Here is a 27330-nt window from a genome sequence, read left to right as displayed (position 1 = left end):
CTGTTGGCGTCAGCGCGTAGCCTCAGGAACGGAGAATCCAGCCCAGGAGAGAATTAGGCCATTCGGACCATTGGGTCTGCTCTGTCATTTAATCATGTCTGATATGCAACTCATCCCCATTCTCTTGTCTTCTCCCCATAACCCCTGATCCCCTTATTAATCAAGAACACCAGATTTGTGCTTGAGGTGCTGTTACCTACAGGGCTGCTGACCAAGAGCTGGAAGTTGGAATTAGACAGAATAGTTCTTTCTTAGAACAAGGGGCAGAATTGACACTGGAATCGAGAAACGCGATTGGGTGGAGAATCGCGCGCGAGGCGAAAATTGTGGCCGGCGCAGAATGCCCAACAGAATCCATGCTCTGGTGCCTCAAAAGGTGTCAATACGTTCTATTCCCCATGTACATTAAACACCATTAGCATATCAGTAGCGGTCCTGACCCGGTATTCTCTGGGGTCCCACGATGCTCCGCCTCCACCAGGAGGATTTACCAACAGCTTGAGATTTTAAAAATCGGGTAACAGGCGTTGTGGCTGCTGAGGGGGAGAGAGGGGGGGGGCCGACAAGTGTCCAACATCGCTAAAGTGTGCTGACAGTTGTGCCACTGGCCAGGGGACTTCTGCGAGGGATGGGGAGGGGGCACCAGGAGGTCGGCCATGGGGTCAGGGTGGACAGTCATGGACCACCATTGCTTCAGCCTGCAAGGCAGCCATGCGGTTGCGCACACTGCTGACTGCCCACTGTGAACTTGGTGCCTTGGATCGTTTGGGTGGTCCCCCATTAACGGGATGGGCGTGCTCCAGCGCAACCAGTGCCATCTTGTTGGCTGGAAGAGTCTAGTGCTAATATGCGGCTGCAGCATGTCATCCTCTCAAGTGGCAATCCCGACTCTGGTGAAATGGCACCGTTTTTCATTGGAATCGCTCATGTTCCATATGGCGTCCGTGCTAGCCCATTAACAGTCCCGGAATTGCTCTGGGACTGGTGCCAATTTGCTGTTGTAGCAGTCCACCGATTCTGTCCCGGCATCAATACTTAGTCTCTGAAACGGAGAAACCCACCCAAAAGAGTAGTCAATTTTGCCTCTCAAGCCTGCCCCATCGTTCAATATAATTATGGCTGATCTCATCATGGCCTCAATTCCACCGTCCTGCCCATTCTTCGTAGCCCTTCAACCTATTACTAATTAAAAATCTCTAACTCCTCCTTAAATTTATTCCCTGTTCTACATGAAAGAGCCATTTATCTGAACGACTGGCAGCCAATAAAGGCGGTGTCTGGATTTTCAGCAAGTCTCAATCCTCATGTCCACTGAAGGACTGTTTTTAACACATCAGTGTATGCTTCTGTGCTTGTCGAAAGTTGCTCCAGGTAGGTGGCATCTAGAAGGACAGATGATCTCCTATCGTTACTAACTTTTGGTGAGGTGGTGATGCTGGAGAGGGCACAGATGCCACACAGCTGAAGACTGGCATCCGTAGAAGGCAATGGAATGAACGCCAGCTGAGGGAAGACCACAAGGACTTCACACAGGAATATCCTTGTGGAATAACAAAAATACACCAACAAGCTGTGTGAGTTGGCAGAGTCTGGTAACCAGGCAGCTTACTACACAACATACTCATTCCAAGTCTAAAAACAGTCCCCTTGCCAGTGTAAATCTCACTAAATCTGTCTGGTGGCTTTTTTTACCATCTTGTCTAATCCTACAGTCATGCTCTGTACTGTTTATTATTCCTCAGTTTTAGAAAGTGATCTTACATTGACTTTTTAAAATAACCAATGTAGGGGGTGGCATGGTGGCGCAGTGGTTAGCACTGCTGCCACACGGTGCCAAGGACCCGAGTTTGATCCCATCCCTGGGTCACTGTCCGTGTGGAGTTTGCACATTCTCCCAGTGTCTGTTTGGGTCTCACCCCCACAACCCAAAAATGTGCAGGGTAGGTGGATTGGCCACGCTAAATTGCCCCTTAATTGGAAAAAAAAAAAGAATTGGGTACTCTAAATTCAAAAAATTACCAATGTACTTACTTCAACAATGAGATATAATTCAATAATCCAACCACTGTGTTTAAATAATTTTTCTAATCTTTCAGTTCTTTACTGGCTTTGTTTTTTTATTCTTTCACGGGATGTGGGTGTCTCCGACAAGGGCAAAATTTATTGCTCATCCCAACTGACCCTGGAGGAGGTGGCAATGAGCTGTCTTCCTGAGCCGCTGGAGTTTTATGGAAGGGTGTTCCAGGATTTTAACCCAGTGACAGTGAAGGAGTGGCGATATAGTTCCAATTCAGGGTGGCAAGTGGCTTGGAGGGAACTTGCAGGTGGCGGTGTTCCCATGTGTTTGCTGCCCTTCTCCTTCTAGGTGGTAGAAATCGTGTTTGGAAGATGCTGACAAAGGAACAGAGTTGCTGCAGTGAATTTCATACATGCTACACATTTCTGCCATTGTGTATCGGCGATGGAGGGAGTGAATGTTTAAGATGGTGCTAATCAAGTGGGGCTGCTTTGACCAGGATGGTATCCACTTTCTGGAGTGTTTTTGGAGCTGCATTCATCCAGGCAAGTGGAGAATATTCTATTACACTCCCGAATTGTGCCTTGTGGATGGCGGATGATATAGAAGGCTTCAGCAAAACAGGAGTTACTCACCACATAATTCCCAGCCTTTGACCTGCTCTTGAGCCATAGTATTTATATGGCTAAACCAGTTCAGTTTCTGGTCAATGATAACCCTCAGGATGCTGACAGTGGGGATTTCAGCCATGTTAATACCATTGACCTTCAAGAGGAGATGGTTGAATTCTCTGTTGATGATGGTTATTGTCTGGCACTTGTATGGTGTGAATTTTACTTGCCACTTATCAGCCCAAGCTGTGCCTTTTTGTTACCATCTCATCCATCATTGGGATTAACCAATTATTATTTACCTCAATTAAATTCTTCATAAACTCTAAGACATCCAGAAGGTCAGCCCATAACCATCTCAGTTGCAGTTAAAACAGCGGGTGAGCAATTGTGACAGTAGAGCCCTTAGTTTGGGCATTAGGAGCACCCTCAGATTGGCAAAACCACATCCACAACGACATCTTCTGGCGATATGCAGAGCAAGCAGATCATGGTGCCAAACAATGTGATTCGACCAGTGCTGCCTTTTTCAAGCTTTCTTTTATTCTTTTATGAGATGTGGGTGTCACTGGGATGTTGCCCAGCCCGTGTCATTCAGACCAGGAGAGGATGGCAGATTTTCGTCCCTAAAGGAACCAGACGGGTTTTAGCGATGATAGTAGTCATGGTCATCACTACGGAGATGAGCTTTCAATTCCAGATTCATTAATTGAATTCAAACTCCACCAGCTGCCATAATGGAATTTGAATTCATATCCCCAGAGGACGAGCCTCGGTCTCTGGATTACTTGTCCAGTGACATTTCCACTATGGCACTGCTCCCCCCGGATGCTCCAGCTGACCTCACATAGCTAAGTGTGCCTGCAGCAGCAGGAATGCCTATGCTATTAAAAGGGATCATCTACTTACAGGCCCAATTGCTGGTTAATTTTTTTTTTCCTGGCTGTTGCTACAAGCCTACACATTTTTGATGCTTTCTGTGATTGTTTTCAGTTCCAAAAGTTTAGAAGTGGTGGTGTGGAGGTAAGTGTTGAAGTTCTTGCTGACTCTCAAGCATTTATACAAACCAGTTGCTTTCAGACATTGGTTAACACTTTGGCATTCCCCTTGGAATATAGTTTGACTGGGAGAATGAGCAGAGGACACGCCAAGTAGGACAAGCTGCTGGAAGGAGGAGGAGGAACTAGGGGAGAAGGGCTCTCAACAGGAGGTCATAACCACCCAGGGTATTCAAAGGGTGAAGTCCCTCACTGAGACTTGGGCAGGAGAAATGTGCGTAATGGTGGTACTTCAATAAGAACATCCTCACTGAAATCTGCCAACTGGATTCCCAGAGCAGGGCAAGAACCATCTTGCCAATGGCAGTGAACGTGATCATGGTGATCAATGTTTCTGAATTTGGCTCCTTCCAGGATGGCGTATGTGCAATGTTCCTCAATTGGCTATCCACTGTGGTGCAAGGGATATCACTGAGACTGAGCGGCGCGTTTTCCAGTGGTGTAGGTGGTTCACCATTGGTCCCGGAGGTATCTTCCAGTCCCACTGAGATATATGGCATTTTGTCTGGTTTGCCCGCCCCTGGGCGTCAAGCAACCCACTACAGGAAGATTCCACTGGCGAGAAAGGGCCAGTAAATCCTGCCCTGTGTATTCAAAGAAAGTTAACTACATTGCATTTTTACTTGCCAATGATAAAGCGAGTGGAGTGAGCATGAGGCTTTGCTGGGATTGCAGGTTTCCTCGGGGGGAAAGGGAAAATTGACTGCGCGCACAACGGCTCTGCCAGGCATGGGACAAAATGGATTCCACTCCTTCGGCATCCAATTTGTGTGATCGCCCCCCCCAACCTAGGCAACATATTATACAGCTCAATACTGACCCAGTGTCGTGGCAGCAGTCACAATGCCTTTATTGTGTTGCAGTTCACTATGCCAGCTGCATTTCAACCACCACAACAAACCAAGGTTGGCTGTTGAGCTTCAAGGGCTATCCACTGATGACATGGCTTGTGACTCCAGTTCACAACTCATATACATGTGCAGAGCATGCACACAAAGAGATAAAAGCTGCCACATAGAATCGCAGAATGGTTACAGAACAGGAGGGGGCCATTTCTCCCATCATATCCATGCTGACTGGCTCGCTGCAAGAGCAACTCAGTTAACTCCATTTTCTTGCCTTGCAATTTGTTTCTCTTCACGTGCTTAACCAATCCATTTTTAAAAGGCACAGTTGAATCTGCCTCCACCACTGCCTCAGACAGTCCAGATCCTAAGCACTCGCTGCATAAAGGTAGATTTTCCTCATGTCACCATTGCTTGTTTGGTCGACCAGCTTAAATTGATGTCCTTTGGTGCTTGAAATTCAAGCCAGAGGGAAGAGTTTCTCACCATCTCCTGTGACCATTGGCATGGTGGAACAACTATTCTGGTGCCTGGTGTGCCCCGAAGCGCCCTGCAGTACTCAGCTGTGCGAGTGTCCAGATTTGTGGTGGTATGCTGCAGGCTTCACCATCCCCACCACCAGCTAGAAAGTGAGAAGTCAAGGAGGAGGCAGAATAGGAGGAAAAGGAAGGAGGGACAAGCTAGACTTCTCCTTTCTGCCCATCTCAGCATGGGCAGCAGCAGTCTGGGTTGATTTGCAGGAAAGAGGAAGACACTGGCAGACTGGTAGGATGTCGATGGTGAATGCTGTCATACTGAGAGAGGACATAATCGACCCTATTGGGGCAGCACTGCTACCTCAAGGTGCGGAGGATCCGGGTTCAATCCTGGCCCTGGGTCACTGTCTGCGGAGCTTGCACATTCTCCCCGTGACCGCGTGGGTCTCACCCCCACAACCCGAAGATGTGTAGGCTAGGTGGATAGGCCATACTAAATTGCCCCTTAATTGGAAAAAAAAAGAATTGGATTCACAAAAGTTATGTAAAAAAAATAATCTACCATATTTCCTGTATTGAATTGGTCATCCCTTCAATACAAAGTCTTTAGGTTTGTCAAGTGTGACTTATCTTTAACAAATCCATGCTGTGTCCTTGATTAACTTTCATTTCTAAATGCTCACCAATTCCATCTTGAATAATTATTCAAAGATTTTGCCAAAATAATTACTAACTGATTCATAGTTTCCTTAATTTTTCTCTATTTCTGTGCAGAACGTTTAAATTGAATACTCTCCAATCCCACAGCACAATTTGCATAATTAGCAAGGTTTAAAAATGGTGGACTGAAACACGACCATCCCCTCTCTGCTTTCTTTCTGCCACTATCAGAATCTGGTGACTGCTGCTGTCAGTTTAGTAACCGGCACGTTTAAAAGTTCTTTCTGACAATTGTTCCATATCTTTGCCGCACTCCCACACATCTCCATTCTCACTTTCACCATCATTACCAAAAACTAGTGCTAAATAATTGTTGACCATTTTCAACATACCTTTATTCTCAACAATCAGACTTGTTGCCTCATTCCTAAATTGTCCTCTAAATATTCCTTTACTTGTTCACATCGCTATAAAAAATTTCCTTCTACATTATCGTCAGCTTTTAGCCTTTCTCACTTCATTTACTTTTACCGTTTCCCATCTCCATTCTCTATGTTCAATTTTCCTCATGGTTTTCATTAGCACTGTTACGTTATTATGTGCCTCTCTAAGTTTCAGTTTTGATGTTAACCTCTTTATTTATCTATGGAACCCCATTTTTGATATTCCTATTTTTCCTTTGTATGAAAGTACATTTATTGACAGTCTATGCATCTCCCATTTGGCGATTCTCCATTGTCGATGGCGACTGGTTTGCCAACTTCTCTGGCCAGTTCATTTAGGCCAGCCATCTCTTCAGCTCACTTGAATAAACCTGTGCCACATTTACCATTGACCTATCCTTCTTGATTGCCAGGTTGAACCAACTCATTATTTCCCAAAAGTTCTGTCCCTAGATTAATTATTTGCTGCATTCATTTCCTAGATAGCCCCCTCATTTCCAGGGGCTGCTTTAGCTCACTCGGCTAAATCGCTGGCTTTTAAAGCAGACCAAGCAGGCCAGCAGCACAGTTCGATTCCCGAACCAGCCTCCCCGGACAGGCGCCGGAATGTGGCGACTAGGGGCTTTTCACAGTAACTTCATTGAAGTCTACTCGTGACAATAAGCGATTTTCATTTCATAGAATGATGCTTTCTTTTCCTGTCAGGCTGGTAAATTACCAATCTAAGAAATGGCTGAATTTCTGACTTGGCCAACATAAATTGCACTTGAGCATTACTCAATGTTGTCAAAAATCACCCAGTAAATGTGTGATGTAGAACAAGGCCGGCAGCGCGGTTTCAATTCCCATACCAGCTTACCCGAACAGGCGCCGGAAAGTGGCGACTAGGGGCTTTTCACAGTAACTCCATACTTGTGACGATAAAAGGTTATTATTATTATTGACTATACAACACTGAAACAGACCAGTCTCCCCACAGTCCAGGTCAGTATTTACCATCCACTCAAGCCTCCTTCTATCTTTCGACATCTAGCTTTGACAGTATAATCCTCTATTCCCTTCTCCCTCACTGTCATGTGAGAGTACCTCTAAGAAATGGGTGTTTATAAATGGGTATGTATATAAATATCTGTACTGAGAGTACCTTTAAGAAATGGGTATTTATTACTGCAGTGATGTCAGAGTGGGTGGAGCTGGGCTGTGTCAGCTTTTTACTTTCGTTTTAGGCTGTTTGCTGCAGGGTGTTTTATAGTTTCGTTTTCAGTGTTGGAACTGAAGCCAGACAGAATAGGTGTACTGTTGATCTCTCTGCCATGAAAAGATCATCTCTTGATCAGTTGGTGAATTCAGAATTATAAATGTTTTCAGTAGTGACTTTAACCTGATGTGCTTCTGTTAGAGGTTATGTTATTTGTAAGTCTTCTGGGTGTTAAAAGGACAGCATAAGCATTACTTAGTGTTGTACTCTTTGGGGGTTGTATTTGAATTAATGGTTGCTAAGATGTTCACTGTATGTTTTAAAAAGGTTCACTTGAGTTCATAGAATAAACATTGTTTTGCTCTAAAAATACTTTTCCATTTCTGCTGTACCACACCTGTAGAATGGGCCGTGTGCTCCCCATACCACAATCTATTAAAAGTTGTGGGTCAGGTGAACTCCATGATACACTTTGGGGTTCTCTAAACCCTGGCCCATAACACTCACATACCTATTTAGTGTCCCTTTAAATGCATCATCACGATTTGCCTCAACCACACACTGCGGTACCTGTTGAAGGAGAAGGAGAGCCACTCGTGGGGCCCACTCATAGCGTAGGCTGCCCATCACTGCACCAAATGGTCATCAATCACAAGCAGTTTTTTATTTTTGTTTGTTTTTTTTTTTTAGAAAAGAGTTGGTAATTATAGTTTTAAAGAATGCTGCTCTCCATTCTCCCAATTCTCCACAGTACTTTCTGTACATCATTGCTGGGCTTAGGAGGCAGAAATAGGATGGCCAGTTTCAAAGGATTAATACCAGACAGTACACAATGAAAGTAAAATTACGTATAGGGAAGTATGTCTGGGTGAAAAATAAAGGGAACTGATCTGTAGGTCTGTCCCTGTTAATGGGTCATGTGAAGTACAACCCGTCTTAGTTTCGTCTGGATTATGTGGCAGGTGAATGAAAGCACAAAGCCATTTTTAGCCTTGCGAAGTTTAGCACTTTGAAGATAGTTCCTCTTTCTGATCAAATGGATTTTGTTTTGTGTGTGTTGAAAAAAACCCAGGAAAACTGAGCAAAGTTACTATAACAGAAATCACTGAAAATAAAATAATCTTCACATCAGATATTACAGGACCAACACGCTGAACTAAATGATGAGCAACATGAACACAAAGTGAATCTGGAGTATTATACTAGGTGATGGGTTGAAATTTTTGCCAGCTGAATTTCTGCACTGTGACTAGCAGATACTGGGGAAAATATATTCAGTCCTTATTAGCTTAGCATAAGATGGTCCCTCGCTTCTGAATCAGAAGGTCGTTTGTTCAAGGCCGCTGCAGGATCTGAGCGCACAGGGCTGGATTTTACAGGATGCCGTGTTCCCCACACACTCATCACTGGTGAGAGAGCCCAAGAGTGAGAGCGAGAGAGAGAAAGCTCTGTCACTGTCAGGAGGTTGCCAGGTAGATAACTACCAGTGATCGGCCATGGCAGATTAAAGGTACAACCACCCAAATGCTGCCTAAACTGTTATATCATTGAGAGTTCAGTTTACAAGACTGTATTCGGTTATCAATTCACACAGAATTTTCCCCATTAACATCAAAGGAAAAACAGTTTTTCAACTAACAATTAAAACAGTTCTTCAAAATAAAGAAAGTCCATTTAGGACATACCACTTAAAAAAGGAAGAATCTTTAGAACTATGTCAATGGTTAGAGTGCAGAGATAAATTATTAGAATGGTAGCCGGTGGGTCAGACTTCAATTACGTGGAAAAACTTTATTAATAAGTGGCCTTTGACCGGAGTGTGTAGATTTTGCTTAATTGAAAGTTTAGAAGTAGAGGGCAAAATAAGCTCAAAGACCTTTCTTTATTTTGAAGAACCGTTTTAACTGTTAGTTGAAAAGCTGTTTTTCTTTGGATGTTAACGGGGAAAACTCTGTGTTAATAATAAAGTTTGTTTTAATATAAAAGATCTCCAAGTTGCCAGTGGATTCACTCCTGGAGTGAAGTATCCTTTCCTCACAGTTTACAAATTGAAAAATTGTTGGTGTCGCGTCCGGTTTCTGAATGTAAATTGAGGTCTGTTCCGGGCACTGGAACATCATTGGCAAGAGTGTTTGTAACTAGAGGACACAAATATTAGGTAATTGTCAAAAGAAACCCAGGGGAGATGACGGAAGGCTGGTCGAAGCAGATTCGGTGGTAATTTTCAAAAGGAAATTGGATTGAAGGGGAAGAGTTTGCAGCATTAGGAAAAAAAGCAGGGGAATGTGGATAGTTCATTCAAAGAACAGGCACACACAATGGGTCAAAATGACGTTGCCCGTGCTACATGATTCACTGTTAAATCATGGAAGTGGCAATTGTGGCTACAGGATACTTGTTCACAGCAACAATTCATTCATTGGTTCTTTCCATGTTTGCAATTCTCTATTGGATCGCAGCAGCATCCCTCCTGGCATCATGTTTCATCATTCTTGTTAGTGTCTTATTTATTGCTGAGAATGTACAGTTAGAAGACATCTTATTGCTTACCTGTTCCTTTAGCTCTGACAGTTGGCCAGATAGGTTTGTAACCAACTTCATTGTAGACTCCAGCTTCTCCTGTAGGTTTCTCAACTCATTTTGCTCTCCTTCAGCATCACTGCTGACCAGTGACATGGCCCGCATGCGTGGAAACCAGTCCAGGTTCCGTTCCTAAAACAGAAGGATAACTTAAAAAGTTTATCAATCTCAGTATAATGGTTTTCAAATGAATGGGTGGGTTGGGGAATAGCAAGGTTTTCACATTTTCAGGCATCTGCACCCTGCAAATCCATTCTAAAACTTTTTTTTTGCTCCCAAACCAGCCACCTCAACCAATTAGAAGCCTGTAGGCTACGGACCAAGTGTGGTAAATGGGATTAGTATAGAACGGTATCTGATGGTCGGCATAGACATGGAGGGTGGAGACCTGTTTTTATGCTATATATATATATATATGACTCCATGACTCGCCATGACTCTATCACAAGGCTTTCACCTCCAAGTTACAGACCATCCTGACCTGAGCATGTAATGCCATTCCTTAATTGTCACTGCGTCAAAATTCTGGAATGCCCCAAGCCGCATTGTGGAAGTAACTTGACCAAATGGGACTGCGGCGGTTAAAGAAGGCAGCAGCTCATCACCTGCTTCTCGAGGACCACTGGGCATGAGCAAGAAATGCTAGCTTTGCCTACATCCTGAAAACAAATTCCTATTTTCAAAGCAAATAGCTTTAGTCTTTATACAAAATTGCACAAAAGGCACAGATGACATAATTAGGAATTTGAAAGGGAAGAAAGAACGTACAGTATGTTCAATTAATAACCATCCTAGATATTCAGCGATCTACAACTGCCTCGCTTTTCCCAAAAAAGACTACCTGGAAAAGTCAGCAACTTGGAACATGCTCTGTGCTACCAGTCAAACCTCTTGCGCTATCACTCTCTACATCAAAAAAACAGAGGGCAGCACGGTGGCACAGTTGTTAGCATTGCTGCCTACGGTGCTGAGGACCCGGGTTCGAATCCCGGCTCTGGGTCTCTGTCCGTGAGGAGTTTGCACATTCTCCCTGTGTCTGCGTGGGTTTCACCCCCACAACCCAAAGATGTGCAGGATAGGTGGATTGGCCACGCTAAATTGTCCCTTAATTGGAAAAAATAATTGGGTACTCTAAATTTAAAAAAAAAACACATAGGGCACTCTTTGCAAGATGAAGTAGAGATTCCAATTCTGCAGAACAGATTTCTCCTGAATCTTCAACTTTTTAAGTTCCTGAGGGAGCTAGATTGAAAATACCATTCTTTCAAATTGTGTAGGGAAATGGTAATTCGAACTTGAGCAAGCAATGCACACAATGCAGTACAAGTCAAAAGAAAAATTATTTCATGACTCACTGACTCAACCACAATCAATCGACAAGTTCTTACATATTGCAAATCCATACGGAAGAGAAGAAGAAGGGGAGAGAGAAAGAAAGAAGAGAGATAAGGGGGAGAGAAAGGAGAGGAAAGAAAGATAAAGAATGGATGAATGAATTTGGATTAAGTAATTTCTATTTGCATACAGTTCATAGCAGGTTACAGCTAGATAGTCATCTTAGAAGTTCCCATATAATATGCCTCACAAAGGTAAATGGGAGTGTTATTTGTATCAACAACAAACTGATATCAGGTTTAACTACGTTCTCATAATATGGTTCCACTTCCTCAGAAAAAGATAGGGAGAGGATTCTCTACAAGTTTAATGATTAAAGGTTTTATCATTTTGCTGCCCTTAATAAGAAATTAGAGTGGTTGTGTGACGCAATGGGTGGTGTCCCTGCCTCATTTGGAGCCAGGAAGGGGAATTAGTTCTCACCAGGGTGGGCATGTCTGCAGGTTACCAAACTTGACAGAAGACAGTGAGAGCCCTGCCTAAGGAGTTGGAGGAGACACATGGCACAGCATCAACTGGAAAACTAGAGGAGGAGTGGGAAGAGTCGTCGTCGGCTGGAAAGCTGCCAATGGAGCATTGATGAACTTCATTAAGGACGACTTTCGGCAGCAGCGTAAAGAAATGCAGTGACTGGTCAAAGGCAATTGAGGGCAGGAACACCTCTTCGCGGGACTTTGGAACCGGGTTGAGAAGAGCATGATGGTGCATAGGGCGACGATCCTGGAGATGGAGAAGGTGGTGTCTGACCAGTGACTGGATTGTGATGCTGGGAATGTAGATGGCGATCCTGGAGACACATGCAAGACACTGTGAGCAAAGGTGGAGGGCCAGGACAACAGGTCCAAGCGGCAAAATCTGAGGATCCTAGGCCTACCGGAGGGAGTGGAGGGAACGAGTGCAACGGACTATGTCGTGGGAATGTTGGCCAGCTTGGTGGACAAGAAGGTGCTGGACCGGGCCCATAGGTCCCTGAGGCAGAGGCCAAGAACGAGGTGAGCCGGCACGGGCGGTGATTGTGCGTATGCACAAATTCCAGGACAAGGAAAAGATTCCGACGTGGGCCAGGGCGCAGCGGGATTGCGATTGGGAAGGATTTATCAGGACATTGGTGCGGAGCTGGCCAGGAGATGGGTGGGGTTCAACAAGGCCAAGGCGATGCTGTCCCGGTGTCAGATTCAGTTTGGGGTGCTGTACCTGGCCAGACTTTGGGTCACTTTCGAGAGTCGGGAATATTACTTTGGGATACCGGTGGAGGCGAATGATTATTAAGGAGCATAAGCTGAGGGAGGGTTGAAGGGGGAATGTGGGTGGAAGTTCTGTCTCTGTTGAATTTTGTTATCTGTTTCTAGTTGCCGAATGGGAAAGGTTGTTATGGGGGTGGTTGCACCCACATTTTTGTCTTTTGCATTTTTGTATTGAAGTTAATTTGCTGTTTTTTTCAGAAGGGGACTTCAGTGTTGGGGGTATAGTGTTTAATTGTATAGCACTCTGTTGATTATGCTTTGTGCATTGCATGAGGGGTTGTTTGGGTGTGAGGTGAGGTGCTCTGTAGGGGGGGTCATTTTGGGGTGATGTTTCTCCTGTTGCCTTTGGTGCGGGGAGATGGTCTGAAAAGAAGCATCAGTGGGGGGGGGGGGGGGGGGGGGGGGGGGGGGGGGATGTGGTTGATGGGATTTTGGGTTGGGGCCTTCAGGAAATGCTCGTGAAGAGAAGTGAAATGGTGGGGGTGGCCACCGTGGCAGTTATGGAGGGTGGGTTTGGTTATTGACACTGTGCGGGCCATCTTGGGTAGGCCTGATTCATAGTGGGGATTGGGGGGCGGGGGGGGGGGGGGGGGGGGGGGGCGGAGGGAGACAGTAATCTCCGATGAGAATCGTGACATGGCAGGTAACCATTTTACAATTGAATAAAGGTACCCACAAAGACACGAGGGAAGAGCTGGCCAGAGTTGATTGGAAGGGAAGCCTAGCAGGGAAGACAGTTGAACAGCAATGTCAGGAGTTCTGGAAGTTATTCAGGAGGCACAACAGAAATTCATCCCAAGGAGGAGGAAACTTGGTAAGGAGAGAATAAGGCAACCAAGGCAAGGAGAGCACAAAAGCAAAAGAAAAAGCATACAATATGGCGAGGATTAGTGGGAAGCCAGAGGATTGGGAAGCCTTGAAAAGCGAGCAGAGGACAACTAAAAAAGCAATATGGGGTGAGATGATGAAATACGAGTGTAAGCAAGCTACTAATATAAAGGAAGATCACAAGAGTTTTTTTTCAATATATAAAAAAGCAAGAGAGAGAGAGGCAATAATTGACTTTGGACCCCTAGAAAATGAGGCTGCAGAAGTAGATATAGGGAACAAAAAACTGGCAGAGGAACTGAATAGATACATAATAATAATCTTTATTATTGCCACAGGTAGGCTTACATTAACACTGCAATGAAGTTTTTACTAAAATCCCCGAGTCGCCACATTCTAGCACCTGTTCGGGTACACTGAGGGAGAATTCAGAATGTCCAATTCACCTAACAAGCACGTCTTTCGGGACTTGTGGAAGGAGACCGGAGCACCCGGAGGAAACCCACACAGACACGGGGGGAAACTTGCAGACTCCGCACAAACAATGACCCAAGTGGGAATCGAACTCGAGACCGTGGCACTGTGAAGTAACAATGTTAACCACTGTGCTGCCATGCTGCCCCTCTATTATTATTATTAGATGTACTGGGTACGTGGATCAGCCACGCTAAATTGCCCCTTAATTGGAAAAAAAGAATTGGGCACTTTAAATTTAAAAAAATAGATAAAGGAGGACCAGCGGATGCAATCTATTTGGATTTCCAGAAGGCCTTTAACAAGGTGCCGTACAGGAGGTTGATAAATAAGATAAGAACTCATGGCGCTGGGCAAGGTACTGCCATGGATAGAGGATTGGCTGACTGGAAGGCAGAGAGTGGGAATAAAGGGGTCCTTTTCAGGATGGCAGCTGGTGACTAGTGATGGTCCGCAGGAGTCGGTGTTGGGACCACAGTTATTCACGATATACATTAATGATGTGGAAGAAGGAGCTGAGGGCATTGTTGTTAACTTTACAGATGATACAATGATATGTAGAAAGATAGGTTCTGTTAAGGAGGAAGTGAGGCTGCAAAAGGACCTGAGCAGGCTTGAAGAGTGGGCAAAGAAGTGGCAGATGGAATACAATGTGAAAAAGTGTGAGGTTGTGCAGGAAAAACAGAGGCAGAGATAATTTTCTAAATGGGGAAAGGCTTTGGAAATAAGAAGCACAAAGGGATTTGGGAGTTCTAGTACAGGATCTCTGTTAACATGCAGGTTCAGTTGGCATTGGGAAGGCAAATGCAACATGTGGAGAGAGCTAGAATGCAAGGGCAGGCATGTACTGCTCAGGCTGCATTTGGAATATTGTGAAGTTTTGGGCCCCGTATCTAAGGAAGAATGTGCTGGCCTTAGAAAGGATCCAGAGGAGGTTCACAAGAATGATCCCCAGAATGAAGAGCTTGTCATATGAGGAATGGTTGAGGGCACTGGGTCTGTACTTGATGGAGTTTGGAAGGATGAGGGGGGATCTTATTGAAACTTACAGAATACTGCGACACCTGGACAGACTGAGCGTGGAGAGGATGTTTCCACTTGTAGGAAAAGCTAGAACCTGAGGGCACAGCCTCAGACTGAAGGGATGATCCTTTAAAACAGAGATGAGGAGGAATTTCTTCAACCAGAGAATGGCGTATCTGTGGAGCTCATTGCCGCAGAAGGCTGTGGAGGCCAAGTCACTGAGTGTCTTTAAGACTGAGATAGAATGGAATCAGGGAGAATCTCAGAATCCCTACAGTGCGGAAGGAGGCCATTAAGCCCATCGGATCTGCCACGGCCCCTGGAAAGAGCACCCTATTTAATCCCATGCCTCCACCCTATTCCCGTAATCCAGTAACCCCACCTAACCTTTTGGACACTAAGGGGCAATTTAACATGGCCAAGCTACCTAACCTGCACATTTTTGGACTGTGGGGAAAAAACTGGAGGAAACCCACGGAGATACAGGGAGATGGAGGAGCAGACTCGATGGGTCCAATGGCCTAATTCTGCTCCTATGTCTTATGGTCTATTAAGGTTGTTTAATTATGATGAATATGTTTCGAATAAAATATATTTTTAAGAAAAGATTGTAGATTTCATTTTCTGTGGTGCCAGGGAAAATATTGGGCTTGTACCCATAGTTCCTACAATAGGTGAGGCTAGATCGATGCCTGAAGCAACAGTAGCTTCATGTTGGCCACTGGGATGAGGACGGCTGGGGGGGGGGGGGTTGCTGAATGTGTATACTGTTGTGGCCAAGGCAGGCACTGGGGTGGCAGAAGGTTCCTGGCTAACTTTGGCTGAGTGTGTCTGGCACCTTAAAAAGTCAGCAATGTTGTGCATGGGGTTATTGGGGGTGGGGGTTCCCCACACTATGTTCAGCACCATTCGCGACGCCTCAGACACTGAAGCAGTCCACATGTAAATGCAGCAAGACCTGGACAATACTCAGGCTTGGGCAATTAACCTTTGTGCCACACAAATGCCAGCCAATGACCATCTCTAACAAGAGAGAACCATTTCCCCATGTTGTTCAATCTCATCATCACTACTGAATCCCCCCACTATCAACTTTCTGGGGGTTACCATTGACCAGAAACTGAACTAGGCGAGCCATATAAATACTGTGGCTATCCGAGCAGGTCACAGTCTTGGAATCCTGCAGCGAATCTCCTGACTCCCAAAGCCTATCCACAGTCTGCAAGGTCAGGAATGTGATGAAATACTTGCCTGGATGAATATGTTCCAACAACATTCAAGAGGATTGACACCATCCAGGCCAATGCAATCTGATTGATTGGTACCCCTTGCACAAACATTTACTCTCTCCCCTACTGACGCACAGTGGCAACAGTGCGTACCATCTACAAGATGCATAGCAGAAGCTCAACAGAGCTCCTCAGACAGCTTCCAAACCCACAACCACTCCCATCTAGAAGTATAGAGCAGCAGATAGATGGGAACACCGCCATATGGAAGTTCCCCTACAAGTCACTCACCCTCCTAACTTTGAAGTATATCGCCATTCCTTCACTGTCGCTGGGTCAGAATCCTGGAACTACCTCCCTAACGGAACTGTGGGTGTACCTACACCACATGGACTGCAATGATTCAAGACGGTAGCTTACCTCCGCCATCACAAGGACATTAGAAATGGGCAATAAATGCTGGCCTAGCCAGCAACATCCACATGCTTTGAATAAAGAAAGGCGCCCTGAAGGTTCAAGCATCTGGCATTTTTTTTATCTTTTCTCCTCCCTGAACAATCTTTGGCCCTCCTTGCTGTTGGCAGTACAGGCTTCTTTCTGCGCTTCAATCCCAGAGTAAGTCAATGGCCTGTGTCAGGAAATTTCAATAAATGTGACCACTCATGAGCACACGAATGCTCTCAGCTGGGATTTGTTGAATAGTCTCCAATCAGTTTAACTGTATTTGCCTTCAAATTTCAGGGATCACCTGCAATGGACTTTAGCGAGAGAGATCAATGTTAATTTTAACTGGTGAAACAAAAAATCGGCCTCTTACTATCAAGATGGACACTCACTCCCCAGTGCCTATGTTCGATGTAACTTTGGGGACACAACAATAGTTGCACTATGACAGACAAACTGGACGTAAAGGGCGTGATTCTCCAGAAAAAGGTCCAAATATGGTAGCGAGCAACTTCCTGGCGCTCGGCCCAGTGAAACTGGTAACGCAATTTAACGTTAATTGGCCCACTCACCGAGGCCTCACGGACTTCTCACTGCAAATAATGCCTCACCAGCTGATGCGGCGGGACCTTGCTCGCTAGCCCCCTGCTAACAAGATCGAGCAGCATTTAAATGCATTTGCTCAGTCAACCCCAGCCAGCTCGCAATAATGGTGCCCAGGAGACCAGCGACAAGATTCGGGGGGCTGTCCTGGGGAGGCTCCTGGACACTGTGGAGAGCAGGAGGGATGTCCTGTTACCCCAGGGGGCCCTGGAGGGAGAGATACACGGCAGGCAGCGCTGCCTGGGATGAGGTGGCGGCAGCCGACAGTTCCAACAGCATGACCAAGAGGACTCGCCAGCAGTGTCGGAAGGTCAATGACCTACACCAGGGAACATGAGTAGACACCACTGCCCCCATAACCCCCTCCCCGCCCCAAGGGAGCATCCACCCCCTAACTTTCCAAGTGGGCAGCAGGGTAGCATGGTGGTTAGCATAAATGCTTCACAGCTCCAGGGTCCTAGGTTCGATTCCCGGCTGGGTCACTGTCTGTGTGGAGTCTGCACGTCCTCCCCCTGTGTGCGTGGGTTTCCTCCGGGTGCTCCGGTTTCCTCCCACAGTCCAAAGATGTGCGGGTTAGGTGGATTGGCCATGCTAAATTCCCCGTAGTGTCCTAATAAATGTAAGGTTAAGGGGGGGGTTGTTGGGTTATGGGTATAGGGTGGATATGTGGGTTTGAGTAGGGTGATCATAGCTCGGCACAACATTGAGGGCCGAAGGGCCTGTTCTGTGCTGTACTGTTCTATGACCCCCCCCCCACACCACTCCACACCCCCTCTCTCACCACTGAACGTGTGTGGCTAACTATGCCCTGTATCTCTCCTCAGGAAAAGCTGTCCCACAATTGGTGGGTGAGGGTCCAGACTGATAGAGGGGTGCCAGGCATAAGAATCCTCACTTCCTTCGAGAAGTGGGCACTGGTGTGGCTAACGACAGATAGGTCACCCACGCGGAAGGTGGCGCACGCCGCAGAGGTGAGGAACCACCATGATCCTCCCAGTGGGACCTGACAAACGAGAGTAGTGATTGCCTTACTGACTGAACCATCCCTCCCACTGACCACATGTTCATTCTCCTGCAGGTCCTCCAGCCAATGGAGCCGGCCATCCCGGGCGGCACCCTCTTCTGACTCCGAGAAGAACACCTCGGAGGAGAGCTCCGAGGATGCCACCGTGTTCGCGGCACAGCTGTCATCCCCACCCTCCAGCAGCTCAGATACACCCACCTTGGTGAGAAATGTTAGTGGTCAGGCTTCTGGGGCACAATTTGGTAAGAACCACACTGCTGCTGGAGTATATCAGATGGGAGACAGGAACCCTCAGGTGAGACAGCAGTCAGAGGGCTGCTGGATCCCAGCCTGATGTTGAGCCTCTGTAAGTAGTTTACCCGGAGCTGATGGAGATGATAGTGAGCGGCCTGGACATTCAGAGGGAGATGTCAGCATGGCTCCAGCAGATCCATAGCCGGTTGGAGGCGTCCCAGAGGCTACTGGCGGAGGAGATAGCGCCGGCTATGAGTGGCTCCGAGATCAACACTGCTAGGGTGGCGATCGCAGTGGAGAGCCTGGTGAACAACGTCGGCATAATGAGTGAAGGTGTCCAAGGCATTGCAGTCAGTGACGGCCATGGCCGAGGGTCTCGGCAGAAAGTCCGACTCGCTGGATGATGTCACCCAGCATCAGGCCGACCTTGATGTGGTTCTGCGGGACTTGTCCCGCTCTCAGATGGGATTGGCTGAGGCTCTTCACAGCTTGTTCCAGTCATAGGTGGACATTGCCGAGGCACCACAGAGCATGTCCCAGTCACTGAGGAGCTTCGCTGAGGGCGTCGACACAATGGTGCAGGCCATGGGGAACCGTCAGGGCTGGAAGAACCAGACAATTCAGGGGAGCCGAGCTTGAACCAGCTGCCCCTCCATCCCCAGGTGAAACCCAGAGTCCCCAGAGGGTGCCCACCAGGGGCATTGAGGGCCAAGGGATGAGGTAAGCAGGTGGCCGCCTCCACCTCTTTGTGCATCCTGTGGAAACACCAAGACCTAGTGGTAGAGCTATGAGGGCCAGGCACGTTGAGGATCACGGAGGGCAACAATGGGTAGTGGGGTATTGTACGGCACATTAAACAACTTTGTGCACAACAATTATGATGCCTTTGTCACTTTCTTCCGCAATGCGGACTGACCCCCAGACCTTTGCCCATCTCTCCAGGCACTCCCCCCTCCCCCTCTAATCTCCCCACCCTCCCTGTGGCCCTTACCCAGCCTCTGGCCATGGACATGTCCCTGGAGCTGTGTCCCAACACTGGGTGTTCGGATGTTGGCTGTTGCATGTGCGGTGTTGCCTCCCGCAGTGTTCAAGCATAGTGTCCAGGCATCAAGGTGTGATTGGGATGCTAGGCAATGTCCCACATGCTACATGGCCCGCCCACACACGGGACTCCACTTGGCATGTGTCAAGTACTCACTTAACCACGATTTCAATTCCCCAATAGCGATAGCCTTCAGTCACATAGCCAGAGTCCTCAGCAGTTGGTGAGGGTTATGGATGATTGGTTATGGATGAGCAGACGGGCAGGAGCAAGGTTTGCCCCCAGAGCGGGGTTGGGATCCACTTGAGCGAGAGCGCAACGAGGCCGGAGAGTCATGCCCAAAGTTTTCTGCACCTACTCCCCGATGTTGTTTGTCACACTTTTCAAGGGTCAACTAAGAAAATGCTTCTGAACATAAGAAGTTATACTTATAATTGGGCAGAGTTAGTTCAATGAATGTAACTTGTATGGATGAATAATACAAAATAACCACCGTACTACAGTTCTCCAAGTCACTGAGTGGTCTTGCTTGGCTTCAGTCAAATAACATCCAACTACTATCCTACACTGTCACCAATTTGTTGGACACAAATGCCCCTATTTTCAAAAACAGTATTAACCATGAGCAGAATTAGTGCCCTCCCCATGGCAGCGGGGCCTTTTAATCAGAGTGGTAGGCCAGGACCTCACCATCTTCCTGCCTCCAAACCATGGCAGCAAGGTTCTTGGATGAGCTCTCATGCCAACACCAACTGAGATCCTTAAGAGTTCAATTAACACCTGCTTATGGACCTCACCCTCACCGCCACTGATATTAATCCAATGGCAGGTGGGTTGCTCACCAGGCAGGGAGCATGACAATAATAATCTTTATTATTGTCACAAGTAGGCTTACATTAACACTGCAATGAAGTTACTGTGAAACGCCCCTAGTCGCAACATTCGGGTACACAGAGGGAAAATCCAGAATGTCCAAATCACCAAACAAGCACGTCTTTCATAGAATAGAATTTACAGTGCAGAAGGAAGCCATTCGGCCCATCGATTTTGCACCTGCTCTTGGAAAGAGCACCCTACCCAAGGTCAACACCTCCACCCTATCCCCATAACCCAGTAACCCACCCAACAATAAGGGCAATTTTGGACACCAAGGGCAATTTATCATGGTCAATCCACCTAACCTGCACTTCTTTGGACTGTGGGAGGAAACTGGAGCACCCGGAGGAAACCCACACACACACGGGGAGGATGTGCAGGCTCTGCACAGACAGTGACCCAAGCTGGAATCGAACCTGGGACCCTGGAGCTGTGAAGCAATTGTGCTATCCACAATGCTACCGTGCTGCCCTTTTGGGACTTGTGAGGAGACCCACCTAGATGTGGGGAGAACACAGGCACCACACTGACAGTGGTGCAAGTGGGAATCGAACCCGGGAGCTTGGCACTGTGAAACAACAGTGCTAACCACTGTGCTACCATGCGGAGTTGCTTGTGGGCTCATGGTCCCTGGTTCAAAGTTAACCCTCCGTGCCTGATCCAGCATCGGGAGGTCCACGGAACGCCACCCTTCTGCCCTTGCTGCTGACCTGTCTCTTTCTCTCTACCTCTGTGACCCCCACCTCCTGCCATCACTTACCTGTATCTTGGGACCCAGAAACGATACTGGGCTTCTGATGGGTGCGGTACCAGCAGCACCACCACCTCAGTGGCACCGCCATGCAATAGAGTTGTCGACTCACATTTGGCTGGCAGCACTCAACAGGTGGAATTTCTGCTGGCAAGGCTTCACTTTGCCAGGGAAGCCTCGCCATTAACCACTTGAGTGGCATTTAATTGCTGAGTGAACGCTGGCAGTTTGGGTGAGCATGGGTGTGTTAATCTCATTGGAAAAATCTAAGTTTTGTTTGCATTTAGCATCTAACTAAAATTTGCAAACTAATTTCCAAATTTCCCAACTTTAAGCAATGTTTTCAGGACTCCCCTGCAAGAGGAGTTGAAGTTAGCTAATTAAAGAAAGCAGTTTAAGATAGGTTTTTCTGTCACTGGGCCCAATTAACATGCTTAATCGCGGCAGGATACATAAACAGCCACTTTCGTCCAATTTAGCCGAGACAGTTATTCTCTCTAATGTCCCACCTTTTATTCTCAGAGTTCCTCATCACCCACCTCCACCAACTGGGGGAGGTAAGGTCCGGGGTGATACCACTCCTGCTCGGCCTCAAAGACCCAACCCTCAAGCATATTTTCTCCTTCTGGCGCCAGGTCTTTGTTTGCCTGGCCCGGGAGGAGGTCCTGGAAGGGGCTTTTGAGATCCCTTTTGGGGACAAAACCTACCGCATCTTCTGGTCCACACCTGCAAGAAGGTGGGGCATATTAGAAAAAATTGCTCCAACTCTTAACACTGCCACTGATGGTGGTACCGCCGCCCCCTCTACTTCGACTGGCGTGGAGGTGAGAGGACAGCCGCGTGGCCCGAAGGCCGAGAGAAAGACTAACAGGGCGATTCACCAGTGATCAGGATTGGATCCTTCTGGCCCTCTGACACTGACTGACCCAGTGCCCCTGGCTACTGCCTCGGGTGCAGCTGTTACACCTCACCCGACCATCACCCAGCAGCACCCTCAGCCTGGTGGCATTTTGCCATCGGATGCCAGGCCTGGCGAATTTCTGCACAGGCCCGTGGGTGGTGGTAGTGAGGTGCGTGACCTGGAACCAGAGCGTGCTCTGTCCCAGCCACAAATTCAAATTCTGGAGAAAAGCATTGTGGGAAAAGGAGTCAGCCTGGACGGACCTCCAGAGATAGAGGTCTCCCTGGCGTCTGACCCTCTCCCCCGCAAACGGCGTCAATCCAGGTTCTTTTCCATAGATGTCAAGTCCAGTCCCGGAAAGAAGAGGCGGGGGGGTAGTGAGGAAATAGCAGCAGCTGCTGCTGCTGTCCCTCGAGCAGGGTGCTTCGGGGTCGGACGAAACCATAGCGGGCCCGTTCCACCCAGTACAATTTAGCACCCCGGATTTGTTCAATTTCTCGGGGGGGGTGGGGGGTCAGCGATAACCCCCTGCTTCTTAGGTTCCCAGCGGGTTATGGTTTGGAAGATCCTCTGTCCCAACCGCTGCCTTCGGGCACCTCTGCCACAATCCCAAATTTGTTTCCGGAGTTATTTTCGGAGCCTTCTTGTGACCAGGCAGCAGGGGCGGAGCAGGCATTTGCACTACCGCCTCCCGCTGGCCCGGGTACCCGGGAGGAGCCTGAGGAGACGGAATCAAGGCAGGCCCTGGGTTGGTTGGTGGGCCCGTGTCACTCGCCGCACTCACTGTGGTGTAGGATTCGGGCCCGGAGGGCAGCTGTCTAAAGTTGGTCAGCCGCTTTGTGTCGGGAGCGGAGTGTGCACGAGGCTCTCTGTAGTGGGGTGAAGGGTTCACTCGTGCCTGACACTGTGCTGCCCCTCACGCCCTCTGGAATCTGGCACATCATAATTGAAGGTTCTTTTGTCTTTCTGCCTCCGTAGATAGTTCAGGCAGTTTTCTATTGCACCCTTTCTCCAACACCCCGACTCCCTCCCTCCCCACAACCCTCCTTTCCTCTCTCTCCCCACCATTCCCCCTTCCTTTCCCTTCTGTTGGTACAGAAGCAAGGGTATTTGGTCTCTCCAGCACAAAGCTCAGTGCTTGTACCGTTTGTTTTTTGTACAACTGTGGTGAACTGTATCCTACCTTCCTCCCCGTACTTTGGTACTGACGGGAGGGCAACACAAAATTAGTTTGTACCATTTGGCCCTGTGTATATTCTTTACTGTTTTAATAAAAAGATATGGGGCGGGATTCTCCCGTACCTGGCGGGGCGTGGGGTCCCGGCGGGACGGAGTGGCGTGAACTACTCCAGCATCGGGCCGCCCTAAAGGTGCGGAATCCTCCGCACCTTCAGGGGCTAGGCCCGCCCCGGAATAGTTGGCGCCCCGCCGGCCGGCGGGATAGGAGCTTGGCACCACGCCAACCGGCGCCGAAGGGCCTCTGCCGGCCGCCGCATATGCGGGAAAGCATGCTGTCATCATCCCCGCGCATGCGCGGGAGGGTTCGTCTCTGCATCGGCCATCGCGGAGGACCACAGCAGCCGATGCAGAGAAATAAAGTGCCCCCATGGCACAGGCCAGCTCGCGGATCGTGGGTCCCGCTAAAAGCAGCCAAAAGTGGTACATAGAGCCCACTTAACAAGAACCCGCATGAGTAGGTTCTTCTGGAGGTGGAGGATAGATGTGAACGGTGCCAAGGAGGCCTGGCCAACCACGCACACATGTTCTGGTCTTTCCCCAGACTTGCAGGGTACTGGACAGCCTTCTTCGAGGCAATGTCCAAAGTAGTGGGGACAAGGGTGGAGCCATGCCCGAAAGTGGCGGTCTTCGGGGTTTCAGACCAGCCAGATCTATTCCTGGGGAGGAGGGCTAACGCCCTTGCCTTTGCCTCCCTGATTGCCTGCCGTAGAATCCTGTTCGGCTGGTGGTCAGCAGCACCACCCAAAGCTGCAGACTGGCTGTCCGACCTCTCGGAATCTCTCCAAATGGAGAAAATCAAATTCGCCATCCAAGGGTCAGACGACGGCTTCCACAGAACGTGGGAGCCATTCACGCAATTGTTCCAGGACCTGTTTGTGGCCAAAGAACAAGTGGAAGCAGAGCCAGGTAGCCAAGAATCAGGGGAAAGTCGCCAAAGCATGAGGGAGAGAGAGATAGACCGGGGGGGGGGGGGCGCGCGGACAGCTAAACCTAAGAGGAAAGAAAGGTGAACCACAGGAGGAGGAGGGGGGGCAGAGGGAAGAGACAGGGAACAAGAGTGGAGAACCAGGGAGGTGGGTTGAGGCAAGGAAATGAGAGCCGGAAGGAAGGCACGGGATACAATAACGAACATGGCATCTCCAGGAGTAGGGAACGAGGAGAATAAAGACGAAAGACGGGAGGAACAGCAGAAGCGGAGGTGAGCGCGAGACAGCAGCGGATCCGTCCGGGAGAAGCAAGCGACAACACCAACACCAAACTCATTCGAGTATTGCCCACTGTAATTGCTTCTCCGGCACCCAAATGTATATTTACCTCCCCAGTCTCCACCCCCTCCCTCCCCCCCCCCCACTAACAGTTGCCTACTTATGTGCTATAAATAATTTTGCCAGGTGTACAGAGTTGCTGCTGTTGAGCTGGTGCACAATACCCTACCAGTTATTCTATTTTATTTTTTATTGTATTTTTAAAAAATATTTACTATTTTCTTTGTTACTTTTGGGTGTGCCCTTCTCTTCTATATATGTGTATATATGTCTCTTATCCTGTGTACATAACGGTAAATTTACTTTGTTCAAAAACCCAATAAAAAACATTTATAAAAAAAAAGACAGAGATAGATAGGTTCTTGATTAATAAGGGGATCAGGGGTTATTGGGAGAAGGCAGGAATGGGAATGAGAAACATATCAGCCATGATCGAATGGCGGAGCAGGATCAATGGGCCGAATAGCCTAATTCTGCTCCAATATCTTATGGTCTTGTGTTCAAGTGTACTTTTTTTTCTTTATTTTAACAAAAGTTTACTTTAATATACAATCATCACAATTGGTTAGAGACATCATCTCCTGATTTCAGAACACCTCCTCATGTTATACAAAAATCATTTTGGCAGCTGTTTCAAGTTTCCCTTTGGGATTTGGGCAGCTCGGCATTTGCCATCAACTGTGCCTTAACGCCCATTTAAGACAGAGATCCCAGAGAAAAATATTATTTTCTCAAAGGATAGAGTGTCTTTGGCATTCCCTTCCTCCAAAGGCAGTGGAATCAGAGTCTTTGAATATCTTCAAGGCAGAGGTAGGTGGATTCTCGATAGAAGGGCTTGAAATGTTCCCATGGATAGGCAGGAGGTTATAGTCAGATCAGCCATGATCTTATTGAATGGCAGAGCAAGCTCGAAGGATCCACTGCTCCTATTTCATATGTTCAGGATTTGATGGCCCTTCCCTAAAAGATGAGATGAGGGTCTCGCGCTGGCTGGTGAGACCTCCATTACGTACCGCCAGGTGTGTACATATCTGTGTTCACAACCCTAGGGGCGGTCCCATGCCGGGTCATTTCTGTCAACTGGTGCCTGGGACTGGGAACCTTCCAACACAATGGCATTGAGTTGTTTATCAATTACTGAGACAGGTTCATGTCGTACGTATTGTACTGTCTTGTGCTTTAAAAAATACTGTTGTGCAGATATATTTTGTTTTACATAGGGCGCAGGAGCAGACCTTCCAGCCTGATCTACCATTCAATAAGATCATGGTTGATCTGATTGTGGCCTAACCTCCAGTTTCCACTTGTCTCCCCATTGTCAATGCCAACCCGTTCTATTGCTTCAATGGAGTAAACAGGAAAGGACTTTGTGTTCGTGTTGTGTAGATAACAGTGAGTGGGTTCAAGAAACTGCGGAACAAATTCTGACCAGCAGTGAGTGGGTATCAACTCCATGCTTATGTACTGGACACTGGAGCACAACATAGATTCTGACAGCTAAGCTTCAGTGAACAAGTGCAATTGCAGTGACCATCACAAGGGTGAAATCTGCTTTGGGCAGTAGCACAAAACAGATACAAATGAAATCCATCTGATCTTTTCTATTAACCGCAATGGACAAGAAAACCACATGTAGTGTGATATCTGCTTTGATGCATTATCAGTACTCACCAAGACAAATTTCACCCTATTTATGTCCTTTATAGCTTAATTACAGGATATCCCAAGTTTGCGTGGGTTTCACCCCCACAACCCAAAGGTGTGCAGGTTAGGTGGCTTAGCCATGTTAAATTGCCAATCCTTAATTGTAAAAAAAAAAGAATTGGGTACTCTGAATTTTTTTAAAAATTAAAGAATATAGAGAGTGGAAGGTAGAAGGAGAAGATCAGAAACCAGGGGAAGAACAGGTGTAACAGTAGTTGATGCAATGAGAAGATTATTGGTGAGAGATGGACAACAAATAAATGGTTTGGAGAGTGGACTATATCTGAGATTGCCATAATTCCCAGGCTAGCAGGCACACAGGACTGTCCAAAACACTGTGTGCCAAGTCTCATCAGTCATCTAGAGTGATAAGAGTGTGAGTAAAGGCTACATTTCTAGAAAGGGTACAACCTCTTAAAGAGTACAACTGATGCTATGTTGAGCTCAAAATCATATGGAGAAATGTGAAAATAAGCAGGAAGCCCAGCTTTGGCTCACGTTCATAGATGATGCCAAAGTTTTTAACACTGTCCAGTATGGTGCTCTACGGAAGACACTTGTAGACTTTGATTGACGCAAACATTTTGTGAGGCTAATACAACAGCTATACAGAAATGCTTCACAAATCATCTGATTGGTTATAGGCAAACATATGAATTCCATTTTGAGGAGGGTGTCAGGCAGAGGTGTCTTCTGTCACCCCTGCTGTTGTTGAATGCTTTGGGAGAGGAGACAATGAGGATGATGCAGGAAGAGTTACCAGAGAGATGTGGCTGCATCATTGGAGGCTGTAACAAATGGAATCTCAAGTATGCAGACGGAACAACACTCCAAGCCAAAAACTATTGCAGGCCTAGTCAAAAGACAGGTTCTTTTGGACTGAACATTAGCAAGCAAAAGACCATAATTATAGCTCTAAACTGCAGTGAAAAATTCAGGATTAAAAGTTCGGGCAGCATAGTGATGGAGTGGTTAGCACTGCTGCGTCACAGTGCTGAGGACTTGGGTTCGATCCCGGCCCCAGGTCACCGTCTGTATGGAGTTTGCACATTCTCCCTGTATCTGCGTGGGTTTCCTCCAGATGCTCCGGTTTCCTCCCACAGTCCAAAGATGTGCGGGCTAGGTGGATTGGCTGTGCTAATTTGTCCCTTAGTGTCCAAAGGTTC

The 27330-nt window shown here is 47.4% G+C and overlaps 1 protein-coding gene across 4 annotated transcripts in view; it reads right to left on the bottom strand.

Annotated features, from left to right (window-relative positions):
* The window catches only part of LOC119973141 (inositol 1,4,5-trisphosphate receptor type 1), a 624311-nt gene that overhangs the window by 17109 nt on the left and 579872 nt on the right, over positions 1-27330 (bottom strand). For all 4 annotated transcript variants that reach the window (XM_038810748.1, XM_038810749.1, XM_038810750.1 and 1 more), the window contains one exon: positions 9859-10020. In XM_038810748.1, coding sequence (XP_038666676.1) covers positions 9859-10020 — 162 coding nt within the window. The remainder of the gene's footprint in view (positions 1-9858; positions 10021-27330) is intronic.

This window comes from Scyliorhinus canicula, chromosome 11 (genome assembly GCF_902713615.1).
Source record: "Scyliorhinus canicula chromosome 11, sScyCan1.1, whole genome shotgun sequence".
NCBI classification, from domain to species: Eukaryota; Metazoa; Chordata; class Chondrichthyes; order Carcharhiniformes; family Scyliorhinidae; genus Scyliorhinus; species Scyliorhinus canicula.
This window is presented reverse-complemented; position numbering and strand designations above follow the sequence as displayed.